Source organism: Pomacea canaliculata, linkage group LG12, assembly GCF_003073045.1.
Source record: "Pomacea canaliculata isolate SZHN2017 linkage group LG12, ASM307304v1, whole genome shotgun sequence".
Lineage (NCBI taxonomy): Eukaryota > Metazoa > Mollusca > Gastropoda > Architaenioglossa > Ampullariidae > Pomacea > Pomacea canaliculata.
Window position 1 is genome coordinate 1,992,928 of NC_037601.1, and position 26,383 is coordinate 2,019,310.

Below are 26,383 nucleotides of genomic sequence, written 5' to 3' on the forward strand. Positions count from 1 at the left end.
AAGTGTCTTCTTGACAATAAAAAATCTTTGCATGTTGCTTCTGCAGTAGTCACCAACAGTGAACAGGTAGTTGCCCTTACACCGGAATAGGAACAGAGCGTACCATTCTCATAGACATATGTAATGTGTCGGAAATGCTTCTTATCAGTGATTTTAATTTCAGCTGATCGTTGCAGATCAGTTTCAGCGACAGCAGTGCAGAGAGTCTTTCCACCCAATTCTTTCAAAAATATTTTCAGCCTAACCATTTCAGGAGGCAGACGAATCAAATCCTTCTTCATGCCCAGGAAGTTGGTGTAGGAGAAACAAACTGGCATGACGCACGAATTTAGTGTTTTAATTGTTCGTAACCTCTCCCACCGTTTGTGACGGTAGTGGATTTTTCTTAAAGTGAAATAATATGGTGACGATAGCTTAATAAACTGCTTGTTATTATTGTCGGGTTTAACGTGAAGACATGGGTTCGATAATTTGCTTAATTAAACTTAGAAGTGTTTTCTGAACGTAAATGTTTTTGTCACAACTTGTTTAACACGGCTAGCAATAAGTCAATACGAGACATGCAATAAAGAGATGACGACTAGGCTGTATATGAATGTTTTCTCGTGCATCACTATCTAGATACTAGTTGAAAGCACGGTTTCAAAAAGCAGACTGGAATACGTTTCTAGCTGAAGCTACATGCTATCCGGGTACCTGTACAGGATTATGACTCACCAGCCAGACAAGAACGGACAAGCCATCCACACCTTTTGCTATTTTCGGGTATTTGTATAAAGAACACCTGCGATTATATTTTCAGAGACCTAGAGGCGATTGGCGAAATGCTGCCGCTGGCCACATGGTGTCAAGATAATGTGTATTACACACAGCCGCTTTAGTATCTGTTCCATGTGTGTGTGTGGCATACACTAACAACTATGTTATTGCTATGTTTTTATACAATGTAAGAAATATTCACCTCTGGTGAGATGTGGTAATGGATCTGTTGCATAATAGATTTTTAAAAAATTTATTGTAACATATATATTACATCAGTACAAATATTTACATTGCAATGGAATACTTTGTATGCAACATTACAGCACACCACACAATCACATCTTCACATGCACACAATCAAACAAAAACCTGGGGAATAAAGAACAAAGAAATGCATTAACTGGCAAGACAGAAGATGTAATAAACAGTAATAGATTCTCCTGTCTGATCCGTGGCACAGACAGCAGGTCAACAAGCAGACCCAAGAGATTGACTTGGGTGGTCAGTGTCAGCCATCAAGTATGCTTGGGCAAGGCTACCAAGACAAAAATATACAGATGTAACTGTACATTATTTAGTCCAATAAGAACTCCAGATATAAGCCACAGGCTATTCAATGCGACTATGTCAGGAGACAAGATTTTGCAAAGTTTTTATCTAATTCCATGCATATTACACCACACTCTAAAACCTTTCATCATCTGAACTGGACACAAGGTCATCTTGAGACTGTGAGCTGTCATCACTCAAAGACAAACACTCTCTCTTCACATCCTCTTCCAGCACGGGAAGACGCACTTTACCTGCAAAGGAGACATCACACAATCAAACATCGTATGCTTTTTTTTAAAGTGAAGCTAATATACACCAAAATTATAACACAATTCATTTAATACAACACCAAGGACTCTGGAGGAAAAAAAGATTGTAACCCCTCAAAACCTACATGCTCAAGGGTAAAACTTTTTGTGGATTTTGAGAAGGCATGTGATAGTGTAGACAGGGACGTCATCTCGAGGCTGATGATCCACTAAGCTCAATAACATTATTGAAGGGTTGTACCATGACTTGTCCTTGCAAGTTATCCACAACAGCAAACTCACTTAACCTTTTGTAATGAAGACTAGGGTAAGACAAGGTTGCATATTATCACCAACAATCTTCCTGATGGTCATAGACTTGATTACACACAAGGCAACCTAAGACAACAACACCGGTATCCAGTGGACCTTCAACAAACAGCTAGAGGACCTGGACTTTGCAAAATGACATTAGTCTCCTATTTCATTGACAGCAGCATGCACAAACCAAGCTAAGTTAGCAAAGGAAGCCGAGAAGAAGACAGAAGTTTGAGAATCAACAACAAGCAGAAACTCACAATCCAACTTCAAGGAGAGAACTGAACATTCTGAAAACAGATTGTCAACAAGGATGGTGGAGTGGAAGATGACATCAAAAACCGCACCAACAAAGCCAGGTATGCTTTCAACAGCCTACACCCCATTGGAACTCCCGAGCATTATCCTTCCACAGTCAGACCAGCATCTTCAACACCAGTGTTAAGGCAGTCCTACTGTATGGTTTTGAAACCTGGAGAGGCACTGTCAACAACAAGCTCCAGACCTTTACCAACCGATGCCTACGCCATATTCTAAGAATGAGATGGCCTGAAAAGATCTCCAACAGCAGCCTGTGGAAAAGAACCAACCACAATGCCACTAGTCAAAATATCACAAAGCACCAATGGGGCTGGATAGGACACACCCTGCGCAAACCAGCTGACACCATTGCCAGGCAGGCACTTGACTGGAACCCTCAGGGGAAGAGGAAATTTGGGAGACCAAAGCAGACTTGGAAAAGAACAGTAGAGAGCGAGGTAAAGGACGTCAGTTGGGGCTGCCCAAAAATGGGTCCGCTGGTGAGGTAATAGTTGCAGCCCTAAAGCTCTTGAAGGAGTAACTAGGAATAAACTAAACAAGTGTAAAAATAAACATGAGTTTTCACTGACCATGAGATGATCCAGTTTTGTCATTTTCCTCTTCTGACTCTGAGCTGTCCTTCAGGTTGTCAAAATCAACAGTAACTAAAGGATGCTGCAAAGAAGTATGGAGTGCAAGTGAAGAAGACTTGCCATTTTACTAAAAAGCAGCAGGAAACAATGTCTATGTCATTAGCAAATTTCAAATTCATCTGTATGTGTATTATATAATACACTAAGAGGTTTAAAAGAAAATTAGGGCAATAACCAGGTGTTAAGGGACTTGGATTATAAGTTCCAAACAAAGGCTGCCAAGTTGGCTAGGATACTGCAATTCATCCTTGTCTAATGTTTTAGTGTGTATGTCTTTCTGCAATAAAGTTGTCGAAAGTGCAGATGCTTAGCAAAACAAATCTTTCATATGTAATGACCTTTGGCAAAAATCTTTCATGTGTGCAGACTATTGACTATAAACTTTCATATCAAATATGAAGACAGTTGACAATAACCTTTTACACTGTGTATTTGCAGACATTGACAATAAACTTTAATATTTGTAAACACTTGAAATATAACGTTCACATTTTTATAACAGTGCCACTCAGTACGTTTCTTGGTAATCAAGTTAAATACTGTAGTGTAGATGTAAATATCTTCCTTCAACCATCTCACTTCTAATATTTCTGTCGGTGAAACACCAAACGTGGGCAAAAAGAGTCTGTACTGTCTCCTGCCTGATCTATTGGCCAGCTCCTAGTAGAGCATGTCACGTCTTCCTGGCCAGCACCATGACCAAGATAAAGTTTGCTACTACTGGCAGAACCTAAGCTCTTCAAGATTCAGCATTTGATTCAGACAACATTGTAGTACAATGTGTCCATTTTTGCAGCATTTGATTTGATGCTCTGTATCCAATCAGAAGGGATTAAAATGGACATGCCTGGATGCTAAAGATATCAAAGGGGAGAGAATAGAAAATAACAGCAGAGTACAGTGCTGAAACTGATACCTTCTGCTTTTCCTTCAACAGCCGACTCCACTTCCCCTTCTGCTGTTTAGTAAGCGTGAGTCTGACATCATTGGCACCAACTTTTATCTGGCACTTTTCAGGTTGTATTTTATCAAAAAGTCTATAATCAAAGCCTAATGGCTGATTATTCTTCAAGTGCCTGCAATACAAGAAAACAGAAAGTGTTTTGTAGATATATGATGTCATTTGTTATAAAAAGAAAAAAGCAAACAAAAGAGCAGATAATACAGATGTAGAACTAGATCACTGAGGACAGAAAAAGCCAGAAGATAAATGAGCAAAAAAGACGTACTAGCAAAGGTACACAGCTTTGAAATACATCTACACTGCACTTGTTTAATGGGCCTGTTGCTATGCAACACTTTGAGCATCTCTCAGTCAGTTTATTACACACTTCATCAGATCTGTTCCTTTCACAAGTGAGAGAAAAAGCAGGGTGTGAAACATGAATTGGAAACAAAAAGAATGACAAATATTATGTCACAACAGTAAAGCAAAACAAGCTTGAACATTACTACTTTCTCACTCTTCTTTGAGTTGAACTTACCAACAACACACCCTGTCATCTTGAATAGTGAAGTCCTCAGCTTTTGCACCACGTAGTAAGACTGTAAGATGTAGGCGGAAACTGCTCTGGGACCATCTCACTTTCCTGTACATGATGAAAGCTGGTACATATGTTTGCAACACTTGCATGTTTAAGAAGAAGAGTGAAAAAGCAAAAGAATAATGCAAAAAGTGAAAATAAGAAGAATAAGGAACAAAACATAACCACGCATCATTGTGAATAAGTCATGTTCCAAACATTACTTAACTAGTCATCAGCCGTCTATAAGAATGCATGAAGGATCATGCCAATACATTCCACTATCATTCATCTGCACATCACCGTCATATACACTGTTTTGTGTCTTCCTCACCAGCTGTCTCTAGGAAAGATTAAGGAGACATACTGTCTTTACATTCCATTGTCCATCCCCTGCACATCATTGTATCCCTACCACACGTTTACCACAGCATGCAATTCATAATTTTCAACTACGTGAACTCACACTGAATGTGTCTCTGGAGACTGAATTTGGGAGGCATGCTTGCCAGCCAAAACCTCTTGCTGGGGAAAATGAATAGACAGAGATGCCTCCAGCTCTTGGCACATCTCAAGGGCCGGACTCTGAAGCCCTCTGGTCAGCAGACTAGACAGAACAGAGTTTTTAACATCAGAGTTAACAGTTATTTTCCTACCTGTAACTTGAAACAATGATCATTATTGATGAAATCCTTCAACACCCTGGAATCATTGTGTGCAGTTATCTCAATTGTGGATTTGTTACCTCATTTCACTCCAAGGGCAAGAGAAAAAAAAGATCTTAGTGTCTGCAATACATCTTTGTGAACTCGACATGTGTCAGACATTTCTTTAAGCATATTTTCAAGATGCTAACACAGCTACATGCCCACATTGTACATGTTCATATGGTGCTAGGTAGGCAGAACACATGTCGACAGTGTTGCATACTTACTCTTTTACAATGGGCACCAACTCTGACTCCAGCAAAATGCGCTTGTTTTTTCTGCTAGCTTGGCACAGTTGCTGGCATATCGAGGCACTGTAAAAGATGCTCTACACACACACACAGGCACACAAGACAGAATAAGATCAATATACTGCACCGACTATAATTTAAAAAGTCATGTTTGCTAAAGACATCACACAAAAACAGTATCTGAAAATAAACCCACTCTTTGGAACTTACTAAGTGTGATGGCTCCTTCCTGAGCGTAGTCACAACACACTGTATAGCTGCTTCTCTCAGAAGATAAGGATGAAGCCTGAAAAGTACAAACAGCTTATTATGAACAAAGCCACTTGGTCTCAACAATTCATCGAAACCAAGTCAACATGAACCACACTATGAGCAACACAGACACAAGGTGAGAACATTAAATATACAATATTAACACAAAGATCTACATCAGTCTGTCATGCCAAGATCAGTACTGAGCTTTAGTTCTGCAGGATGGGAACAAAAGCATAAAATCAAATACAACAAAAAAAAATTTTTTTAATCAGAGGAGGCAAAATACAAGAAAAATCTACTTGTCCCATGTAGCTGCTGCTTCCAAGAGAGCCAGTATTGCCTCTGTCACTTCCACACTCTCTTTTGCCTGCCACTGTGTCAGCAGCTCCACTGCCTGGTCCATACACTGAGTCTTAACCACATTTTTGCAGCTGAAAAAGACCAGCAGCAGACAATTATCTTATCTTTTCTCAACTTTATTCTCCACAAACTTGATGGCTTTGAGTTCTCTGGCCCAGTGTCCATGTTTTCTCACCAATTTATTAATTTTGTAATATTTGTTACAAAAGGGATGGAATAAAATGCTGGTCATCATTCATGCAAACCATTTATACCTCCTTACAGGGACTGACACACTAAGCACTCGTGCCAGTAGGATACATTCCAAAATAAGTCACCCTTTGAATTTAACTCCCCAAGTTGCACCATATGGAATGAGGCATAGCATCAAGAAAACACAGAAGATGACTGGATGGTGGAATAAAATAAAAATGCAGATGAAGCATTGCATAAAATCAAGAAAACTAGCAGTAATACATACATTTCACTGTGTCCAAACATTTCTGTGAGGAAAAAACACACTGGAACAATGACCTGTAGTAACAATACATAAAGAGAAGAGAGGGAAATGAAATCAATAACATATGCAGGTGGGTTTGTCATTTTATAGATTATCATCTCTTCATAGCCACAACCACACCAGATTAATCCTTTTCAAAAAGGTCTGACTGAAGTTTGCAATCAACTGCCAAAACTGTTTGCCAATAATCACACTTGTCTGGTAGGCAGATATTTTGCATTTTTAATCATTGAAACATCTTGAAAGAACAGAACTGTAGATATAAGAACTTATAAGAAATTATATTGGCTCTTTTGTGTGGTGGTTGTAGGTGTTACATGAATATGCCGCATAATTAGTAAGTGGGTGAATGACCTCACATTAATGTCTAGGGCAAGGGAGGTGGGGGGTTCATGAGCTTTGTGTGTTATTTTAACTTTAGATGTTTTACACTACATCTTAATTTAACTGTGTACATTACCTGTGCATCAAGTTGTGCATGCAAGACATCACAGAAGATTGAAATTATCTCCTTCTGATCCATATACTCCCAGAAATATTTTTCTTCACTGCAAAAATATAGACAATCTCCATCAAGGTAGGAAATACAGCACTTTGACTAAGTGTTATGTATTACTTTGGTACATTTCACCAGCACTTGGGCCTTACATTCCAAGTGATAACTTCTACATCAGAGGTTATCATAAGCCTAAATAAAGCAATGACATGATTGTGTGCGTGCATGCATGTGTGTGCAAGCATACACACTCTGCACAGTTGTGTGAATGTATGTGGTGGCAGTTCATGCCTGTGCAAGTCCACACTGTTCCTGACCAAATTATGCAAAAATATTCCTCTTTCATCTATGAGAGGATCGAAGATTCTTTGGTTTGCGTGAGTTGCTCCAGAGCATGTTTTTTAACCCACTATAAAATGTTAAGGGCAAATCTGAATGAAAAAAAAAAAATATGAAGAGAAAATTCTGAGGTTGTAGTGTGAGAGGGAACGGTAGGGGAAGGGAAAGAAAGCAAGAGAACTGTGTAGCAGCCATCATCACTACAATTTTTATTTCCCCCTTTAATAATCGGACACGTATAGCTCTCCTTACCTAGCCACTGCCCTTTAATTTGCTCTGTATACTGACAGTCTGCCAGAAGACAGGACGTTACCGAATAATGCTAGTATTCTGCGAATTGTTGCTAATGTTTTCAAAAGAAACAAAAAATTACCAGCTGTGCAGAAACACTTTCAACCCATGGAAAGTACACAAATAGAAATGATTTTTAGAGATCTAAGACATGCTGCTACTCTCATCCTGTCCTAAAATCAAGTAAATAGACACTTACACTGAATGTTGAATTTTGACAAGGTCAACAGCAGCTTTGGCAGCTTGACTTTGGATCATTGGCCGTTGTACCTGATAAGTAATTCAAAATGTTTTTGCCATGCAGACAAAATGAAATATGTATCATGTATCTCAGAAAAATGGCATCTAAATTCTTTAGGAGAGGACATCAAAATTCTACCCTTTATCAATGCAACTACATTTCTTGATAATGGTGACATAAGGAGAAACTGATAATCAACTGATGAAATTTGTAATAGCTAATGAAGTGAAATTAGAGTAAACATAACAAGACAAACCTGCTCCAAACAAAATAGAAGGTGAAGTACTATCTCATGTGCAAAACCAGCTGTACAGAAGCTGAAAAAAATACATTGTAGAAATACATCATTTACAAATTCTGACATGTTAGAAACATCTGGTTATTTCACTCATTTCTACACTTTCTCTCACACACTCATGCATGTTTATACTTGATACATATGCACTTTTCTTTTTTAATTTATCCACAAGCAATTATAACAAGCATAATCTGAAGCTATCAAACAGCAATGGTCTGGCAGTATACGATAAAACCACCTTCATCTGATCAACAGCGTGTTAAACAACTGCGCAATGGGTGTGGGTAGGGGTGTGTGGGATTAATTCCTGAAAGCCACATTCTTCTGAACTATACTCTGCATTTGCTAACTCTTCAAAGTTACAACATTGCATTTAACCATCATCACCTGGGATTCCACTTTATGCACTGTACAACAGCTGTCAGAACTGTAGCATGGGCATCACATGACCACAAATAGCCAATGAGCTTCAGTGTTGTTCTTAATGCTCCAGGCATGAAAATCTCAAGCCTGCAAGAAACAAATTTTTAGATGTGATTTTTTTTTTCTCATCTGATGCTTAGACTCATCCATATTTTTATGTAATTTAGAATTTGCTAACATGCTGCTTTTTAGTTTCTATCAACTCTTTCTCTAAGGAAAGTCATTTATCCACATGTTGAACAGCTTCTATGCCCTTTAATAGCCAATGACACTTTTCTTGTGCTTATTACTTACATTTTTTCTTTAGTGTCCAGCAAACTGGCGAGTTCCTGTGACAATGATCCTGCTTGATCTTCTGTCTGATGATCACCAGCAGAATAAATGAACAGTTAGTACATGGAAAACCACATGCACGCACGTGCACACACACAAATGCACACATGCACATGCAGTGTCCTCCATCTCACCATCTTACGTTGAAGAATGAGGGCAAACAATAGGCAGGAGAATATTTATACAAAACAGATAAAGATAAAAAAGACCATGTCCTAGGGAATAAATAATGGTACCTGTTTTTGCATGCAGCACCAAAAGAAATGGAACTTACCTCACTCCAGTAGAGAGCAGCACATATGTCAGAGACTTTGCCTTCAAAACTGGGGTACAGTTTCCGTCTAGAAAAAGTCACTTTGGGAAATGGATACTGATCAACACACAAAGAAAACAAAGATAAAAATAGTTTCCACATAAATCAAATACTAGGCTAACTAGAAAATGAACTTCTCCCTTTTTACTGTAACAATCACAAATCCTGTTTAATGAAGACACCACAACATACTCTTAGTAATGTTCATATTTTAAAAACAAGCAAGCCAACAAAAAAAAAATAAAGTTCACAAGTCCTTGTGCCAGCTCTCAAAATTCAGTTTCCAGGTCATTGTTTCCATGTTCATCATTATCACAGCATCAAAACAAATTAACAATCTATTCCAATTTTTTAAAACAAAAGCTAATGATTTTAGAATCTCATTATCTGAGATAGCATTCATTTGAATTGATTACATAACAAAGGCTTCAAGCTTATAACACCTACCTCTAGTTTCTGTTCATCCTTACACTGAGCCAATCTCAGATTAATTAGTTCTTGGCTCAAACGAAGGTCTCGAGAGGAAATGTTTGTATCAAAGATGTCGAGCACAAACTTCTTTTGACCAGCACAGTCAGCTTCATCAACATCAATCACCTTTCCAAAAAAAATCATCCACATTTTGCAAATTTATTCCTCATCTTTTTCTGAGTCAGAAATGAATTCCTCACAAGATACAGAAACAAATTAGGCATAATAAAAAAATTCTACAAGAAACGTGCTAAAAATTGTTTTAATTTTTTTACCCCTGATTTCCAAATGGCTTTTTTTTTTTTTTTTTTTTTTTTTGCTTACAGGTGAGATAAAGATCAGTACAAGATACTATTTCTCAACATTTTCTGGATAAATAGCCTTCTTCTGTTCTTGAGACACATGCCCACAAAGATCACTGCATAAAAAGACGTCAAACTCATGATGTCCCATCTGAACAGATGTGCCCCATGTATGATCTCATGTATGTTCTCCCATTGGCTGAAACCTTCACACTGTTTCATCACGAACTAATATCCCTGTTAACTGCTAAAACGAGGCATTAGACGACATAGCTTCCGGTTTATTCACATTCTTTGTTACGGCTTGCCGAGACTAACAGCGGATCACTTCACAAGAGGCCAAGAGTGAGTCTGGGCATACAACATCAGTCCATCAATACATGTCCATGGTTTCGTGAACAATCCTAACCTCCATGTTGTTGACCTCTTTCAATGCATAAGGAAGGTTTTATAAATGATAGATGCCACAGAGCCTATTCCTGCTACACTTACCTTTGCCACTAGAAGCTTCTTCTCTCCTGTCATGTAATGAGACATGTCACACAGGGCCTCAACACTCTCGTTGCTCCATTCACTACCTGCAAAATTATCGATGCACATCTACTTATAGTATTTGTTTTCTGACATAGTGCTCACTCATTCTGAGGGGATCGGCTCTCCTTGATTTTGTTTGTTTTGTGGTTGTGCTTTGATTTGGATAAAAGTGTTGGACCTTCATGTTCACATGTGCTTCTTCTGCGTTCTCTTACTCTTCTGGTTTGCAACAGGACTGTATGTAATGTATATAATGTTATTTTAAAGTGCGAACTGTTTGGATCTATGGGCTCTGACCTTGAGCTGCACTGAATAAACTGAAGTGATGATCACCTTCTTGCAGTTTCATCTGATAACATTCTTCATATTCTCAAGATTACTCAATATCTTCCCAGTATTCTCCTGATGTCACTAACCTTATTCTCTGGAGTCATTACCGTTAAATATACAGTTAAATAAATACACCGTTAAATATACATCTCCCTTTACTGCCGGAAATGCAATAAGTCCTCGCGTTGTTCTTCATTCAACATCTTTGTTAGTATTTTGTGATTTTGTTCTACATCTTTGCTACTTTTTTGTTAATTTGCTCTACATCTTTGTTAATTGTTTTGTTAACCTGTTCTATGTGTTTGTTATTATTTTGTGATCTTGTTCAGTGCATTGAGTCCGCCTTTGGCTGAGATATTGCGCTTTATAAGCTCCCACTTACTACTATTATAATACTTATAAGTCGATTTGCAAGTATTATTTCTATAAACAAAATTCTGGCTTGTCTTAAAGTAACACCTCCAGAACATACCTCTTGATCTGACATACGCCAGCGAACATTCGATGGCCTGCGCTGGCATTTCACAAAAGATGTTAGGTAGTCGACAGATGTCGCCATCAGGCACAAACTGTCGGTCTCCATAATCGATGAAGAAAACCTGCCAACCCCCCTCCAGTCTTTGCTGAAGTCGACCCCTGTACCATCTAAATGAAACATGAAAAGGTGATGATGTTGCACATTTTGTACATTTTCTGATGGATATGAACTTCTAGTCACATTACTACTCATTCCTCATTGCCCACACATTACTGTCTAATTGCTAAAACACTGAAGTTAAGGGCACTTTTTCTGTTAAACTTGTGATGCCTAGGAAATGGCTGTTTTATCAATTTCTAAGCTTGATCAACATGGTACAAAGACCTTCTGTCCTGTGGAAAACAGGCTGCACAAACACTTCCTGGTTCAAAGTCCTCTTTCTTCTTCTGGTCATGTGTAGTAATCTGTGAAGATGTGGCCCCTGAAGATTCTGAGGTCGTTTGCTGGCTGCTCCCTGTGTCCCCTAAAGTCGCTGAAGGGGTAACAGTCTCTGTGTGAGCTGATGGGACATGTGACCCATTCTCTGCACATGTTGCTGTGACAACAGTCCCCAAATCTGACGTAGGCAGGGGTGCATCCTTTAAAACATCTGGTTTTGCCACAAAGTTGATGGTCTCCAGTTCTGGTGTAGGAATTGCTTCTGAAGATGTGTCTGTATTCAACAATCTGGGCTGTGTAGCCTTCTCCACATGCTCAGTCAACTTAAGAACCATCTTCTCCAGCCTGGGAAGAAAAAAGATTTATTTTGTTAACACAACAGTTTCAGCTCATTGTAAGAAAGAAATAAAATGTCCATGTCACCCATATATTGCGATGGCAGTAACATGCAGTTACAACAAACTGCATATATGCATCTTACTGGGGCAGCTCTTCAGATATAAGCATGAGAGATTTATCATGACCACCACACCTCCCTGACCAGCCCTGACAACAATTCAGTCATGGTTAACACCAGCAACAACTACATTAACAGAATACAGAGGGAGAAGGGCATCCACCTAACAGAAATTTCAAACTGTGGGGGAAAGGGGGATCTGGGTATGAGGGGAGAAGGATAAAAGGAGTAAGGGGTAGATGTGGGGAGGGGAGGGTCTCTGTTCCGTGCAGCTGCAGGTGCTGGTTACTACTGTTTGTGCCATCTTCCAGTCATTCCATACTCTGAAGTCCAGAAGGCCTGCCAAGTCCACAGTGGTGGTGTACTGTGCAGGTTGCCAGTTCCCCTACATTGCACTAGTCCTATGTTCTAGACTGCCATTTAGTTTTTGATACTATATTTATCTGTACTGCCAATAATGTGAATGCACTTTTATCATTTCTTTTTACCTACCTTAATGAAAATCATTTGTTCAATTTTTTTATTATAACTGTTAAACAAAGGCAATATCTTAACAATTGTTAGCATATTTACATTTTCCCCAATTTTGGACATGTCTCAAAGCTTTTAGCACTTGGACTTTTGTGTTTTATTTCAATGACAGTCAGGCTTTGCTTTCAAATAATAATGTATATATATAAAAAAGTAAAGGTTATCAGGTTAGCGGCAGAAAACACAAGATCATAGTGCAAAATATACAAAGACATTTTGTCCTGTGGAAAACAGGCTACACAAACATGACATTTTACTTACTCTTCAAGATTGCCCCATTTCTGCACAAAAAAATGGTCAGGAGTGTCAACAACTGAAATGCAGACCTCATAAAAGTCGTCACCAACTTTCAGGCATTCTGTGTCAATAAACTGCTCCCTGTAGGAAATTTAGATAATAAAAAAACAACAAAAGTACCGTGAAAGATACGTAAATTTAGTGATGCTTAGTATGCAGAAAACATAACACACAGTGGAGATTGCTGAAGTCTTGTATGGGGCATGGCATATGTCACTCATGCATTACTCATGCAATAACCTTTTTTTTTTCTTAAATTTAAACAATTCTCTCAAACCTTGACACTTAACAGTTTGGAAGTCACATTATTATGTATTTCTGATCCAGGTATCTGCTTTACCTTATATGATGGATTCTTTAGGAGGATGAAAAAAACCAAACTTACGCAGGTAGCGAGAAGTATTTTTGAATCAGTTTCTTGGGTACTTGGATCTTTCCTTCACACAGCTTGTACAGATTCTTAATGTGCTGAAAACAAACCCCACAATGTATATGTAACTCGCTCCCAACATTCTAGACTCACAAGCAGCTGCATTTGTTTTAGCACGTTCTCTATGCAGCATAAACATTCTTACACCTACTTGTATTTTAGTCAGCATCAAACTATGATCAAATGCCACAAACTTTCTGATTTACATTTTTTTAATTGCATATCCTCCGTTAACTCACACAAAAGGAGAACTGAAGAAGAAGATGAAGATGAAAAAAAAAAACTGATAAGAAATTGATGAATATCAAGAAAAGAGAATGTGAAGAAAATATTTTTGGTAAGTCCATGGGATACATCTTATTTATTTTTGATCAGCAAATGATATCAAGATTGAATCAGTTAGGAAAGACTGCTTTTTGCATATCAATGATCTAATCATAATTTTGTTTTTTTGCCTATATCGTTGATAATGATTATTTTAAACTAAGCAAATTTTGCTCAAAAAATAAGGAAGCAATGTTAATGTGAATACAACTGTCTTTAAAAGTTTGAAATAAAAACCAATAGTTGTATTGTTGGAATTCCATTGAAAATTCACCAATTCACTCCAGCCCTGTAAACAGATGCCACATGGAGAGAAAGAACAGCGTGTATAAGAAGAGAGAGAGTTGAAGCCAGGACAGCCAATCCTCACTGTATTGGTGACAGGCGCTAACTGTTGCGCCACCTGACCGCCCTGTTTCATCAGGGAAATCCAACATTTATTCTGACATGAATATTAATCAAGCCAAACATCTAAAGTGCAAAATAATTAGAGCATCTATGCAAATGAATGCTAATCACAGCAAACATTTACAGTGACAAAAGTTGATTAAGGTTAACAAAATGATACACAGACTGCTCACCTCAGGGTTGTCATCTGCTAAGTGATGATTGATAAGCTCATTGCGAGCAAACATGGTGATTATGTGGGTTTTAAGGGTTTTCAATCTTGTTTCTTTCCCAACTGGATCCAGCCACAAGGTGTTCTTCATCCTATTATGATCATAGATTTCCTTAAGCTTTTAAGTTTAACATCAGCTTCTGTCACTAAAAGTACAGTAAGAGTGACCCTTTTCTTCACACACATTTACCAGAATGCAAAAGAAAATGATGATGATGATGATGATGATAATAATAGGCACACTTACACAGTGCATTTCTCCAGCATTAGCTGGACTCAAAGGATTTTAGAATAAAAAGAGTGCACTCTTAGAATAATAAGAGTGCATCAAGAAGATGAGATCAGTGTGTTGCACAGGAAGATCAAGTCACAGTTCAATGAGGAACAAACCACGAAGATGGGGCAGTGATGTGATACGACAGTACATAATGTGGCAATAACTAGTTCTTCTTATGGACATCAAGCCAGGTGAAGATCAGGGTGAAGTAAAAGATATACAAGAAAGTCATCTCCAACCAGTTACCAAAAGGGAGGTTACCAATAACACACTGTAGATTTAAATATGATCATTTTTGCTCAATCATTTAATCAAGGCATCCAAGCAAAGATGCTGAAGCAGGAAACAAGTGTTTACAAAGTGCTATCTGGATGCACAACAATTGCTGAAGTGAATGCTAGAAATCACCGACTGTGGAGGAAGTGACAGGATATGGAGACCATTCTTCTTCTTGATCCTATTCACTTCCAGTGGAGCACAAGGCCGCAACTAATAGAGACCAATAGTCAATGAAAACTTTGATCTCATCTGTCAACTCAAAAAGGAAAAAGGCAGAAAGCCACAGACAATCCACACAGAGGAATGCAGATGGACGATGATGTAAAGCTACAAGTTGATGATAAAATCCAGAAGAAAATGAAGCCAAAACACACAGAGCTGCACATTCAGCCTATTAGGTGAGGGGACATCACTCTATCAAAACAAAACAGCGAAAGTATTCAACTTACTTTAGTACAATCCTGCCAACTAATATTTCTCCTGACAAAATTTCTTCCATGAATTTTATTGACTGCAAAAGAAAATATGACCAACATTATGACATTTATGTAATACTTGTCTGACAGGCCAAGCAGCAACTTTACACAGCAAACAAAACACATTCTAAAAGCATGTATAATCTGAACAACAGATTGTGAAATGATCATGCACTTATCTGGCACCTTGGACATCACTTTTTATGCACACACACCCAAAAAAACCCCACAGAATCGATTTGGAATGAGATTTAACTTCCCAAACCTTCAGCTTCACACTTCCAAACTAAATTCCCTCCTAGTGCAAATGCAGAATGAAGATGAAAATAGACATATTAACATGAAATCAATCATTATCAAGGAAAGATAACGTTTTACACATGTATGCATGTAAAAGCCTTTAAATGTTTACCCTTTCCGACCACTCTGTGTCACCATCTGTGGGTTTCACCCGGCATATGAACACCTCCACTGCCTGCGATACAAGTCCCAAGTTAAGTCTGTGCAACATCTTTGTAGATATCTAAGCAATTCATCAACATGGGCATCTGGTTTTACTACTGGAAAAAACTACAAAGAAGCAATCCTGAAATGACTTTGCTCACTACAGATTACAGAACGGCTACATAGGTTGGCATGCCAATGGGTACGACTGCTAGTTGTTGGCAACATTAAAATGTCAAAGGGAGTAAACATAAATATTAATCTGGTTCTTGCAGTAAAACAAAACCTTTTTTTGCAAAACTTTTAATTTTATAAAATATTTGCTCACTTTTTAAATCCTTAAAAGAATGTTCAGTATCTTTAACACAAATAATGCAAATCCAAACTTTTAATTGGTTTTTTCCAATTACGTTAATCTGTCAAAGCAGTTATTCAACAGCCACTAGCACATCAATAAGAATATTAGAATTAAAGAAAATGATCGTCTTTATTATTACGACATTGCAGCCCTATGTTCCTTGAGGAGTAACAAGGAATAAACACATTACTCTGACATACCTGTGGTGGCACAGACTGAAACTGATGTGGGAGCTTTAACAGCTGGTCTACACTGACGGTTTCTGTTATCCCCTCATCAATGTACTTCACCTGTCATTACAAGTTGTTTCTAACATACACTAATATCATGAAATACCTGATAGGATCTTTTTTAGCACTAGTGCTTAGTACTATGGTAACTTAATTCTTACTTAACTTACTACCAAATTAAAGCAAAATCTTTTAAAATTCATTTTGATACATTGGTTATCTGCCCTTTCTCCCACTCAGCCATCCGGCAAGCAGCGAAGGAACAAAGAAATTCTCCAGAGAAAAGTAGAATGATTTTATTGTGGGCACGAAGAGCAAGGAAGAAAATAAATAAAAACAGGCTGGAACCACATAGGTCTATTCTCAAACTAAAACTCGACTAAAAAGGAAGAAGAACTATCTACATGCATGGATGTGCATGCATGTGTGGCTGTGTGGGTGGTTTTTTGTAAGCATTTCTAGCATTTTCTTGTCATTCTTCACGTTCTATGCATTGTTAAAATATGCAACCATCATTTACATTAATATAAGGAAACAATGACTATGAAACGGGCTTTAGTTGAATTGCATGAATCACAGTTCCCAAAATCTTTCAAGTTATTGATTCTAGTAAAGCAAGAAATGTGAGAGTAAGGTAAGAAGCATGTGCAGACTGAAGTCATGATGTCTAATAACTTTACCTGCACTTTTCTGAGCTTCATGGACACTTTCACCTCTTCTTGTTTTAACACCCGTGCTCTGAAACAGCCCAATGACAAGATGCATTCTTCAGAACTCTCAGCTAAATTGTTCTATATGAACAACCTCATTCTACAGAGTGATGTTCCTTCGCCTAACTAGCAAGAGGTTTGACTTCTCTTTGCATATATGTTGCATCTACATTGGATTTTTAGATTTGTGCTTTGTGGTTGATCATTTGTGTTATCAACATGCCATGTCTCAAATCCTTACTGATACAGAAGGACGGACTACATTTGCGTTGAAGATGTGGATCTGGTGTGTACATAGCACCCTCACCTCCTTTAAAATTTTTTGTCAACCTAGTTTTCTCTGGGTACTCTAGTTTCATCCCTCCCCCCTCTGTATGTAGTATGTGCACGCTGTCAGAGAAATGCTTTATTTCACTTGTAAGCGTAGTTCATGATAGTGTGCGAGTCTGTGTACGCACGAGAATGAAAAAAAGGGTCTAATTTGTAAACCCTGTGCAGGAGTATAACTGATGACGCTAGTAACGAGAGTTCACCTCCAGATTTGTCGCTTAGTGAACAGTTTGTGGGTTTCCCAATACAGCCACTGAGTCGGTTGGTCTTACCTGTGCAGGTGGGAATACAGAGAGGGGAATCTTGCATTTAGTTCCTTGCCGAGTCAAGGTAAACAAATATGTTTTTATATTGTCCTGAATTCTAAATTCTGATTTCACAGCAAAAGTATTGTTAAATTGTTTCATGGGAAAAATCTCAACGTTCAAAAAGAAATCACAGGATGTGTTTAACGCGAGGGAGACTAATAGTAGCAGTGAATGGTAGAGTCTCATTAGCAATCAAGTTACAGGGACTAATGTGGCGGAACATAAGGACAAGCTGAGACGGATCACTAACTACAGGAGGGCCTGAGAGCCTTTTACCTACACCGGAACCTACCCAGGGGTGACTCTCAACCGAGAGAGGGCTGGATAGCTTGAACCGATCTGGGAAGCACTGGAGTTTCTTCCCTTGTTGGTCATACGAGGAGTCAAACATTCTTTTGACGTTTCCACTAATGTTCAGGCCAAAGAGTTTGGAAGTGTCTACCACCATTGGTGTTTCCACGGGAATATGTGCAGTGGCGTGTTAGTGTAATTGCTAGTGTGACAACGTACCTGCCTACCAGTGATTGGATGGGGGAAGATTCGTGGCACTGAGACTTGTGAGAGTATTTGTGTTATTGTGACCTGACCACAACCAGCTTAACGAAACAGCTAACTGATATGAAGAGAAAAAAAAGAATAGTAGACAGCGGGGGCTTCAGTAAAAGACAAGAAGCCCATGGACTGGTTGCCATTTTGTGCGTTGAAAGAACGCATGTGGACGTTGTGTGTGTGTTGCTCTTGGGAGAGTTGCATCCACGACTCATTCAAACGTGTGTGTGTGTACATGAGTGTTTTGTTTGTATGCATGTTTCTGCACAATGATGTATATTTGATGCCTCCCTAAAAAAGGTGTGTTCATAGCCTTCCTTGATGTGTATAAATGTAAAGTCCTCTGAGTCTGGCTTAGGTGCTGGGTAAAACTGAAAATATATACTTGTATATTATTATTATAAAAAAAGTAGTTCCAGTTTTTATTATTAAGAAAGTAGTTCCAATTATTATTAGAGAAGGAGTAAATGGACAAACAACAAAAAATGTGGTCTGTACCTGTGATATGCTCCATCCACATCTCTAACCACAGCCAGCTGACCAGCATCTAAAAAGAGAAAAAGATGGGCAACAATAACAGATTAATTTTTCTGACAGTAAATAATTCCTTGCTGCAATTTCAAGAATGACATAATGGCAATTATAGTAAATTGCTTAGCATCCTAACTTCAATCTAGGACATCACACATTACAAGTGATTTTAGCAAGCACCAGGTGACAAGAACTTAATGACTTAATGTTGAAATTTGAATTATGGTAGGCTTCATCTACTTTTGAACTAATTCTGATGATGACTGCTATTACAGTCATGAATGCTGCACAAAATCAAACAGAAGATGCATGCTAAAAGTTTGTTTCAATATTAGGATGCTGGTCTTTGTCAGTCAGTTAAGTCTAACAAAACCTGACTGATGAAATTAATTCTAAACATGCTGGATTAGTCATCCTACAATAACACAACAGTGTCCATAATAATTTTTTTGACAGCAAAAGGATAACTCATAAATTTACAAAACAGACAAAAGTGTATAAATCAATTCATTTGAGAAAAAGACTGGTTACAAAATTGTCTTTTTGCTACCGTTCTCTTTGTGACAAGGCACTGAAACAACATTTTGGCAGCAAATTTCCTTTCTTCAAGTAAATACCAGATGACATGGTCTAATGAGATCACCCTAACTAGCTGTCATGGTCTGGTACATGATGACAAAGAAATATCTGCTTAGCAAATAGCTTACAGAGCAGATTAATGCAAAAAGATATTAAAAAGATATCCATGGTTGCATTACACACCTGTACAGCCACATTTAGATGTATGCTTTCTCTTTTCTCTCTCTTGTAAAGTAACATAACTATTTTTTAACCTCAATGAAAACTGCAGTTATCTGTACTATGCGAGTTAATTTAGGATAGCACCACTAACCTTGTGTCAGTGAGTATGGTGACACATTCTGAGGCTCTAAAAAAAACAGTGCCAGATCCATAATAAGCTGCACACAGTTTGTGCGGTAGTTCTGCACAGTTCTGTCCTCTTTACAATGTTCCAGCAGGCGAACAAAATAGTGGCTAGTATCAATTACATGACAAACTTTCATCTGAGGAATAAAAAACCTTCAGTAATATACATCCATTTACATCCACACATATATTTCACAAATTCACAATAAATGTTCACACAAAGTATGAAAAGTTAATTTTTTTTTATCTGAATCTCAAATGTGAATGCAATGCTTTTTAAAAATCTTAAGATTAAAAGTTTAATTTAAGATATATTTACACTATATTACCTATTTAATCAACAAATAAAACTTAGAATCACACTTTTTTATTGCATTTCCTTTTTTCTTATCTCTGGAATAAATGTGTGTCTAAGCAAAAACTATAAAATGTATGACTACATATACCACCAATTAAAAAAAAAAACCTATTTATTTTGCAAATCATCTCATACAGTTACATCTCTCTCACATACACACATACACACACTGATGCAAAAAGAATATCAACCTTCACTTCTCCTGCATCTGGAAGCCATGAATCATCTCCCTTGTCTGCTGTCATCACCAAATGGCGATCAAGACACTTCCCTTTACTTTTAAGTGACAAATAAAAGATAAAGCATAAATGACATTACAGGAAATCTATCGTAGTAAAGTGTTTCCTCCTGTATCATTGCGATATTTGCTGTATTTTACAAAAATATACAAAATTCACCCCTAAAAATTGCTCATACTTCAACCCAACTGGCTCAAACATTACAATTTCAAAAGCATGGGTTCAAATTAAACAGATAGCTTCATCATTCATTTGACTGTGCATTGCATCTTTCTCAAGTAAAAGTCAATCAAATTATCATAGTTCTGCAAAAGTAGGGCATGGCAGTTCTAAGAGATCTAACTTAAATACCATTTATGGTGGTAAAATTTCTTTCTTCGAGTACTTACCAGATGACATGACTATGTGGAGATCACCCTCTAGCTACCTCAAATCCAGCTGTACAAACCTGTTTCAGTTAGACTACAGATCATTAAGACCAGAATTCAGTTCAGCCCCCTTACATCCCCGCTTGTCACGCTAGTGAGCACAACGCAAAGCAAACAGATTGTAAGAGCAAATCTCATTGCCACTTATTAGTGATGATTCACAAGTAGGGGTATACTTAACACAGATGCTGGTAACTTGTCTCTGTTTTGTACACTCATTAGTATGCTCATGTTGTTTAGTTATCTGACAAGGACAGCGACCGCTTTACCATAATAATTGACCATAGCTTCAATAAGCAGTTAAAAAAAAAAAAAACCAAAAGGACTTTCCCAACATATCTGTCAGTAAAGCCAGAAGGCATCGGTCCACACTCAAACGCTCAACCTATGGTCATAGGGGGGAAACAATGAGCATGCATCTATTCCAAACTTCACTGCTAAAGTATACGCACGATCCGAGTTCGCATAAGCATGCTTTGCTGAACAAAGGTGAAAGTCTTCAGGCCAGCTTCTCAATTACAGGCCGTGTGATGCTGACAACTCTGCTGTTCACTAGCAGCAAGGTGGCAAGAAACCGATGGATAACTCAGTGAACTACCCACTACTGCTTAAGACACTTCAAGACCTGCCACACTCATAAATATAGACCAAAGAGCTTCCTCTTTTTATATCATGACCATATTCACTTTTGCAATTTACTGACCCCACACACACACATATATACAGTCAACATGCTGGTGGGTATATTACATGCAACATTCTCTATCATGGAAAAAAAAAAAACAATACAACTATCTTATATCAACCTTGCAGCCCTATGTTCCTCGAGGAGTAACAAGGAATAAATTAACTAAACTAATATCAACTTCAGTGAACCTGAGATGTCAGTTAGAGCACAAAAGAGTTAAGGGCAGGGACATAATTGCCAACACCCACTAACTTAAAATGCATCCATCGACTAGAAGAATTAACTGGAGCGGACACAGAAATAGGCTTTTACATATATGCAGCTTGGGTTTGGCAAACTGCATATCCACACCTTGAAGTATTATCAGAGGTTACTCGAATTCAGCAACCCCCACACCTGCTGCCTGCGTGATTCACGAAGCCCCATGGACAGAATACCATGCCCAGAACGAAACAGCACTGTGGAGCAACATAATGTGACCACTTCAATACACACCCCTTTCCATATACATTTTTAGAAACTAAAACAAAAGTGCATAGACACCACTTGGCCTGATTGGATGCTGATAGAGAGGGCACAGGAGACACATACTTGCATAGCCACTCTATCCGGCCTGTCTCTTACTAAGAGAATAAGCTATTGCTGTCATGTAACCGCACTGTCACTCAGTGTCCTGAGGGGAGACAAAGTAGATATCTAGCCTTAACTTACACCGCTGTAAAGATAAGAGCATTTACGTATACTTTCCCGCTGCAGTTCACCTTTGAACACCTGTTCACAACCTTGTCCCCAGTGGTCTAGGAGAATCAAAATTCATGAGGAAGAGAAGATCAGGGCAGGTATGACAGGCAGTCGATAATGCGGAGATGTTAGCATGTAACCTTTGCCGCCCTGGTATATCCAAACGACCACAGAAACGAGGTAGCTGACACAAGTCTTAACTGTGTGGAGCCAGGCGGAAAAACCGGAGTTGAGTGCTGCTAGTGTGACAGGTGGGGATGGGATGGGTGCTGAACTTAATTTTTGTCCTACTGTTCTGTGGCTTGACTGGAACAGGTGTGTACAGCTGGATTTCAGGTAACTATAGGGTGATCTCCACAGTCATGTCATCTAGTACAGTACGAAGAAGAAACGAACCACCACAAGGAATACTTGTGAAGGGATCGACTAAAACTAAAACAGGCTATTCATTGGATACAGACTCTAGGCAAGAAAAGAATAAACTCAGTTACCCATCACTGACCACTTACCTGCAAAATCCATAAGCCTTCACACTCTTGCAAAGTGGTTTTTTATCATCAGTATTTAAACCCTGATGTGAAAAACAATAAGTTTACATCATTGCATATATTCAGCATGATACAGCCTCTACTCAAGGAATCATCTGGTCCAAAAGTAGCAGGATCTTTGCCCCCAAAGTTAGGTTATCAAAACACAAATAAGAACTGAGAAAACAAGCACAATCTAAACGTTTCTTTTTCTTATATTCTGGGTATGCCAAAGAACTGCCTGCCTCACCTCAAGCATCCCTTTGATAAAGGCCTCCATATCAGGGGGTATGCAGGAAGCATTTCGAGTCAAGAAATCATACAGACTGTGCACACGTTCCATCTGGCAACTCTCCTTTACTAGTATATGAGAGACTGCTTGCTTCTTCTAAAGCATAACAAGTAAATAATAAAGATATTATGCATACACATCTGAATCAAACATGGACTATAATTATCAATTAAAATTAAAACTTAATTAAAAAACAAGAACAAAAATGTTATGCCAAGAAGATTAAAATTTAATTTTAACAATAAAATAATTGAATTTTAAGCAAAACATGATGTTGTGTTATATTTTACTTGAAAGGTAACAATTATAATTAAACAAACAATAAAATGTAATGTCCCCTGCACTAACAACACAGAGGAGACTGTCCCTTCTCCCCGCTCCCATCAAGGAAAAAACAGTCACACCATAAACATCCAACACACAACCACACTCTTTCCTTTGTTCGAACAAAAACCTATCAACACCAACTTAATTAAAACAAAGACCTGGCGGCCTGCGAAAAATATATCACAGCAGGTTTGTGACAAATAGCCCCCCACCATAACCAACCTACGGCTTGGTTGAACCTCTATGGAGCAAACCTGCTCAGGTTATCAGCCCACATTTTCCTTTCCAGTAATAACTGGTACAACAAATGTGAACAGTTGCAGTAACAAGGCCCACCTCCCTTCTCTTCTCTGATTTCTCTGACTGCACGACTCGCTGGAGTCTTTGACTGTCTCAGAACTATCAGCTTCTCTCAACAAAGAGCCAGTCATTTTGAGAGGTTTTGGAACACATGAACCTTGTGCATCTCTCCCTGCTTGTGCGCGAGTCACAACTGCAACAGGCGGTGGCGACACTGGTGGTAATGGAGGATGAACCAACACTGGCACTTTGGTTCCATCTTTCTGCTCGATGTGGTTGCCTATGATGACAGGCACCACCAGGTTGGCGAGTACAACAGCTATTGCTTCGCCACAATAAAACGGACTTTGTAATCGCACTAAGGCAGTTGGACATGAGCGAACCTCATTCTTGCAAGCCATTGTTATACGGCGGTGTGTCGGTAGCAAATCAGTTGGAGCTACCAAACCTGCATCCACTACCAACACATCAGCTCCTGTGTCACGTAAAGCTTTCACTGTCTTCTCCCCGACAGTAGCCAGACAATAAGGATTGTAGGACCCTGTCTCTGATTGTGCTGGCTGGTCATCGCACCTAACAACAGTCACCTTCGAACTATTTCCAGGAACAAAGCTTTGCTTTCGATTCTTACAGTCTCTTTATGTGTCCTGGTTTCCCACAATTGAAACATGTTATTGCCTGAGAACCAGCTTGCTCTGTTGACTCATTCCTATCCTTTTGACCATAGTCTGTTCCGACCTGGCACTCCTGGTGAACGTTTGGCAGCCCTACGTGCATCAGCATAGCGCTCCGCCAACATCGCTAATTCCTTCACTGTCTTTGGAGAACATTGGCGGAGATAGATTGCCATTTCTCCTCCTATAACCTGTAACATCTGCTCTTGCAAAACTAGATCGAGCAAGTCTTCATACTTTGTCTCTTTTCCAGACAAGCTCAGCCATCTTTCTACATAGCGGGTCAGTCTGGTGGCAAATTGAGGAAATGTTTCTCTGTCGAGTCTTCGTTCATTTCTAAACTGACACCTGTAGGACTCTGGAGTCAGCTGAAATGCTTCTCTCAGTGCTACTTTCACAGCCTCGTAATCTCGTCTCTCAGTGTCTGTGAGTGACAGGTACACCGCTGCTCGGCCTCTCAATTGACTCCCAAGCATCACCCCCGAGCTAGTTACATCCCAGTTCTGTAGCTGAGCTACACACTCAAAGCGTCCTAAGAAAGTATCTAAATCTTCCACAGCTTCATCAAACACAGGAAGCTTCACACTGTAAGTACTGATACATGGGTTCTTCTTCTAACTGAATTTTTCTCTTTCTCTCTTCCTCTTTTCTCTCTTCTTGGCAACGATCTCTTCCCCGCTAATTCAAACCCCTTCAGACCAAACTCTTTCAATAGCTTCAGTCTCTAGTTTGTCTCCTCTAATTCTAACATTTTTTCTGAAAAGCATTCTCTTCAGCTCTTCTAGGATCTAAGTTTCCTTTCTCTCTTTTTCCTCCAACTTAAATTTCCAAAATTTTTAAAACAACACTGACGTTCCAATCAAAATTTTTTTTCCTCTCTTCTTCTTCTAACTGAATTTTTCTCTTTCTCTTTAGACTTTCAAACATATTCATTTACACAAATATATCACGCTCTTCCTGGCGACAAGATCTCTCAACAAGATTTGTACAGTCCAGTCATGACTACACCACCAAGTCCGTTCAAGACTTGTTTACAATAAAAAAAACCGTCCGCTCCGGACCAACTGACAACTTAGAGGAGACTGTTCCTTCTCCCCTCTCTCGTCAAGGAAAAAAAAACAGTCATACCACAAACATCCAACACACTACCACACTCTTTCCTTTGTTCTTTCAAGAAAACAACCTATCAACACAACTTAATTAAAACAAAGACCGGCCGGCCATCCACAGGCTGTTGACCCTGACAGCCGCGGTAATTGGTGTCTTTCAACCTCTCCCTTCCAATTACTTTTCCCTATCCCCTTCCTAGCTAAAAAAAAAAAAAATAATAAAAAAATAGCACAGCAGGTTTGTGTCATATAATTAACATTCTATTAAAGCATGCAAATGAACATAAAAACATGATTAAAACATGACATAAAGCAGAACATCATCAGTCATTATGCCAGCCAAAAAACAATGTCATGACTTCTAGAAATGACTTCTACATTAGCCTGTTTATGTCTGATCACATAAATCTTGAGGACTGAATAAAATGTTTGTTTGGCTAGGACCATGAAAATGTGAGACAACTGGCAAGAACTAAACAGCCCAAACATCACAAATGGGATACATTCATTAAAAGCTTACGGGATTTGCTGCCCATGCTGTTGTTGACAACTTCCGGGTCACAAAAATTGTCTAGCATCATGACAAGGCGGTTTCCAAACAAAGTTTTTGATCTAGGAATATCGAAGTGAACAACCACATCCGCACAGGTAACTGAAAGATCATTCACTGTCTCATCAGTTAGCACTGCAAGGAAAAAACAAAAAAAACGTACAAAATTAAATCTGCCTATGACAGTGAAATACTGATACTGTGTAAAAAGTTAGCTTCAAAGTTTCACATAATAATGAATGTAGGTAAACAGAGCACAAGATGTGATTGATACGAAGCTTCAATTCTCATTTTACAGTTTTGTTGTAATCTTTATCTCATTATCGACACTGTTGTCAGCTTAACTGCTTATGCTTGT

The 26,383-nt window shown here is 38.6% G+C and overlaps 1 protein-coding gene across 3 annotated transcripts in view; it reads right to left on the minus strand.

The window, feature by feature from the left end:
- Positions 1 to 996: 996 nt before the first annotated feature.
- The window catches only part of LOC112576465, a 44,549-nt gene continuing 19,162 nt past the window's right edge, over positions 997 to 26,383 (minus strand). For 2 of the 3 annotated variants that reach the window (XM_025258903.1, XM_025258902.1), the window contains exons 19-50: positions 25,998 to 26,160; positions 23,024 to 23,162; positions 22,756 to 22,817; positions 20,342 to 20,426; positions 19,758 to 19,929; positions 18,833 to 18,881; positions 17,118 to 17,175; positions 16,408 to 16,497; positions 15,818 to 15,880; positions 15,379 to 15,440; positions 14,336 to 14,465; positions 13,386 to 13,468; positions 12,965 to 13,081; positions 11,662 to 12,060; positions 11,272 to 11,444; positions 10,428 to 10,513; positions 9,610 to 9,759; positions 9,124 to 9,219; positions 8,811 to 8,875; positions 8,481 to 8,603; positions 8,052 to 8,112; positions 7,754 to 7,824; positions 6,889 to 6,976; positions 6,390 to 6,442; positions 5,869 to 6,000; positions 5,525 to 5,600; positions 5,291 to 5,391; positions 4,823 to 4,963; positions 4,318 to 4,422; positions 3,750 to 3,909; positions 2,771 to 2,855; positions 1,159 to 1,565 (exon numbers count right to left, since the gene is read on the minus strand). In XM_025258903.1, coding sequence (XP_025114688.1) covers positions 1,447 to 1,565; positions 2,771 to 2,855; positions 3,750 to 3,909; positions 4,318 to 4,422; positions 4,823 to 4,963; positions 5,291 to 5,391; positions 5,525 to 5,600; positions 5,869 to 6,000; positions 6,390 to 6,442; positions 6,889 to 6,976; positions 7,754 to 7,824; positions 8,052 to 8,112; positions 8,481 to 8,603; positions 8,811 to 8,875; positions 9,124 to 9,219; positions 9,610 to 9,759; positions 10,428 to 10,513; positions 11,272 to 11,444; positions 11,662 to 12,060; positions 12,965 to 13,081; positions 13,386 to 13,468; positions 14,336 to 14,465; positions 15,379 to 15,440; positions 15,818 to 15,880; positions 16,408 to 16,497; positions 17,118 to 17,175; positions 18,833 to 18,881; positions 19,758 to 19,929; positions 20,342 to 20,426; positions 22,756 to 22,817; positions 23,024 to 23,162; positions 25,998 to 26,160 — 3,557 coding nt within the window. In that variant the 3' untranslated portion in view covers positions 1,159 to 1,446. Of the gene's footprint in view, positions 1,566 to 2,770; positions 2,856 to 3,749; positions 3,910 to 4,317; positions 4,423 to 4,822; positions 4,964 to 5,290; positions 5,392 to 5,524; positions 5,601 to 5,868; positions 6,001 to 6,389; positions 6,443 to 6,888; positions 6,977 to 7,753; positions 7,825 to 8,051; positions 8,113 to 8,480; positions 8,604 to 8,810; positions 8,876 to 9,123; positions 9,220 to 9,609; positions 9,760 to 10,427; positions 10,514 to 11,271; positions 11,445 to 11,661; positions 12,061 to 12,964; positions 13,082 to 13,385; positions 13,469 to 14,335; positions 14,466 to 15,378; positions 15,441 to 15,817; positions 15,881 to 16,407; positions 16,498 to 17,117; positions 17,176 to 18,832; positions 18,882 to 19,757; positions 19,930 to 20,341; positions 20,427 to 22,755; positions 22,818 to 23,023; positions 23,163 to 25,997; positions 26,161 to 26,383 lie in introns of all 3 variants that reach the window. The other variant, XM_025258901.1, reaches the window with a different exon arrangement.